At 43.7% G+C, this 3,169-nt stretch overlaps 1 protein-coding gene across 1 annotated transcript; it reads right to left on the bottom strand.

Moving 5' to 3' along the window:
* Positions 1–286: 286 nt before the first annotated feature.
* Positions 287–1,450, bottom strand: LOC311237515 (ADP-ribosylation factor-like protein 4C). The gene has a single exon (XM_084325441.1). It carries the CDS (start codon positions 1,130–1,132, stop codon positions 551–553), a length of 582 nt encoding a protein of 193 aa, XP_084181567.1. The 5' UTR covers positions 1,133–1,450; the 3' UTR covers positions 287–550.
* Between the last annotated feature and the right edge of the window lie 1,719 nt (positions 1,451–3,169).

The raw sequence follows: 3,169 nt of genomic DNA on the forward strand, positions 1-3,169 counted from the left end.
TGTTCCTACAGAAATTAACCTGTTGGTTATTTTGATGGTCAGCTACAACAGCAGGTTAGTTTAGTTATTCTGTCCCAACAGCTGTTTGTATAGTGGATGGTTTTACCAATTCACAATATCAATCATATTAGTTTTGACTAGCCTGGTTCTGAACCCCCCCACCCCTGCCCGCTCGCCCCCTCCCTCCCCATCTGCCCTTTTCCAAATCCCATTGTATATCATTCAATTCAAGCGATGCTGGGTCGCCTTGGAATCATATAATTACTATAGGAATTGTTGACAAAAGGGAACAAGTTGGTCATTCATGGGGCTAGGATACAGGCAATTAGAGATTATCTGTATTGATCGATGTATGATCAAAACAGCAGGGTCCCCAGATTTGGGGACCCTACAGCTGAACAGTAAGAGCTATAAACTTTTCCAAATTACTGTAACCCACAAACTATTCCAGATGTCTAAAGGCCATAAAGGGGGACGGGCTACTATATTGCATTATTGATCATATGAAGCGATGAGACAAACAAGGCAAAACATTTAGGAAAAACCAGAATCATTGTCTCTTCTTCTTCTGCTTCAGCGATTTCCTTCGTTTCACAATCATCTCGTACAGTTTATCCATGCCCTCGTCCAGTCCTTCCCCGATGATGGCGCAGGCCGGCTGGACGTGGTACGGGGTGGCGGGGCTGAGCTCTTGGAGCGCCAGCTGCCTCTCGACCTCCGCCACGGGCAGCGACTTGGGAAGGTCCTGCTTGTTGGCGATCACCAACAGCGGCGTCCCCTGGTTCTCCGCGAATTTGGTGATTTTGTGCAGTTCCGTCTTGGCTTCCTCGAGTCGGTCCACGTCCACGGAGTCCACGACGTAAACGATGCCGTCGGTGCACCGGCTGTACGGCTTCCAGAGCGGCCGCAGTTTCTCCTGCCCGCCGACGTCCCAGAAGTGACAGCTGATGCCCTTCGCGGCGCCGCTGCTCAGGCGCAGCTTCTCCGCGTTGAAGCCGATCGTGGGCACCGTGTTGACGAACTCGTTGAATTTCAGACGGTACAACACGGTCGTCTTGCCCGCAGAGTCCAGACCGAGCATGACAATGTGCAGGGACTGAAAGGGGGCCAAATTGGAAAAACTATTCCCCATCTTGTGTCGAAAAATACGGTCCCCCTCCCAATATAACGGCAATCACCTATTTACATGCGGCGGTCGTTCAAATGTGTTAGAAATAATCCATGACCGATCCTCTATTTACCGGTCGTCGCACCGGAACGCATTTCGCAATAAAACGCACACGTTAACAAATTCCATGTGTGTCAGTTGCGTCTTCTGTGTAGTCTGATCTATACCCAATTCAACAGATCCGAGGGTGCAGCCCTCTCTATACTGTGTGGGGCGCCGTCTGGCAAACAAGCTGCAGCATCTCTGGTTCCAAAACATCACCGATTCTCCATATCGACTCTCTCTACACGAACATCTCCCGTTTTTTTTGCTGCTGCTGCGAGATGCTTCCAGAGAGGAGATGACGCGACCTGTTCTAACGCCACGGGCGACCCGTTTAAAGATCGCCGTGAAGGTGGAACGGGCTTCCGTTGCGCACTTGCAACCTCCCTATAATGTCTCTCCGCCCATATGTCACTTTACTGTTATGATTGATAACATAAGATTATTCCGAGGGGAAGATGGTGTGTGGATGCAAACGTCTTGTCCCGTTGATGAATTATACCCTATTACATGAGGATTATTATTCTATTCTATTTCTTTAACTTTGTATGCATTTTGTGAGGTGCTTGTTTTGCTTTGAAATGTGCTTCGTAGTTTGGTATTGTTATTAACGTCATTGTTGTTATTTCGATAATGTTTACTGTTTACTTTTACTCTTTGTCATAGTGTAGATTCAGATTCAAATTCATTATTTATTGTAATGTATCATATAGCCACATGCAGGGCATACAGACCCTCATCTGCACCTTTGTATGTTTTCCTCATATTTATATATTCTGATTTAATTGTATTGCCTATATTTATTGTATTTCTACTATTACAGTGTCTGATTGATTGATTGATTGAAAACTTTATTAACAGATTGCAGAATGGGTACAATACAGTACAGCTCAATACACACAATTGTTAAGGGGATGCAGACCAGAGAAAGACTTATGTCTTGTTTACATCAGGGTCCCCCATTTTCAATTCATCATAACATACATGACATACATCTATACCTGTACCTCCCCTCCCCAATGCTGCTATGACACCCGACTTTCCCAAGGTGATCAATAAAGTAATATCTTATGTTATCTTATCTTGTCTTTTCTTGTGTATTACCAGTATTGTAAGTCTGTAATAGGGGAGGCCGGGTTGTTTGGCACACGTCTCGCTCTTTGCCATATTACTCTATGGCATCATTTATGAAGAAATATTCTAACCAGCAACAAATGAAAGGTCAAGGTCTCAGCTATAGATAAACAAACATATAAAGTCATGTTGTGCACTTGTGCCAGCCAGCCTCAACATGTATGGGTGTTGGTTGGTTGGCACACGTTATGGAGTTGGTTGGCAGACAAAATGCTATGTTTACAAAAGAATGAAGCAACCAATAGAAACAACATTTAATTCAAACAAGAATGATAAAACATTAACATTTAACATCAATTAAATATATATTAACGGGTACTATGTTGTTTTAGTTAAAAAACCTTTGACATTTGTTGATTTGCATTTTTCAGGCAATTGAATCTTCTGAGTACATCTGTTCTAGAACTTGCTCAGAAACGCCCCTTACTGTCAATATAATTACATTCTCTGAATCTATAGGTCTCTCTAGTTTGTTGTTGTAAACATTCACGAGGCTGTGGTTATCCTAGAGGTCACAAAAAAAAGTGAGGTCAAGTTATTAAAAAAAAATTAAACAAATGGTCTCACTAACATCATCACACATATGATATGATTTGATCCACAAGAGTCTCAGCAGTTCAGTCATATCCTATTCATGCAATTCATGAATGGGAGAGAGAGAGAGAGAGAGAGAGAGAGAGAGAGAGAGAGAGAGAGAGGAGAGAGAGAGAGAGAGAGAGAGAGAGAGAGAGAGAGAGAGAGAGAGAGAGAGAGAGAGAGATGGTGGGAGAGAGAGATGGTGGGAGAGAGAGAGAGAGAGAGAGAGAGAGAGAGAGAGAGAGAGAG

This window comes from Notolepis coatsorum (assembly GCF_963971535.1).
Source record: "Notolepis coatsorum genome assembly, chromosome: 1".
Taxonomy (NCBI): domain Eukaryota; kingdom Metazoa; phylum Chordata; class Actinopteri; order Aulopiformes; family Paralepididae; genus Notolepis; species Notolepis coatsorum.

Bases quoted from the DNA above. Each gene is read 5' to 3' on its own strand.
- LOC311237515 (XM_084325441.1), bottom strand. From the start codon at position 1,132: ATGGGGAATAGTTTTTCCAATTTGGCCCCCTTTCAGTCCCTGCACATT.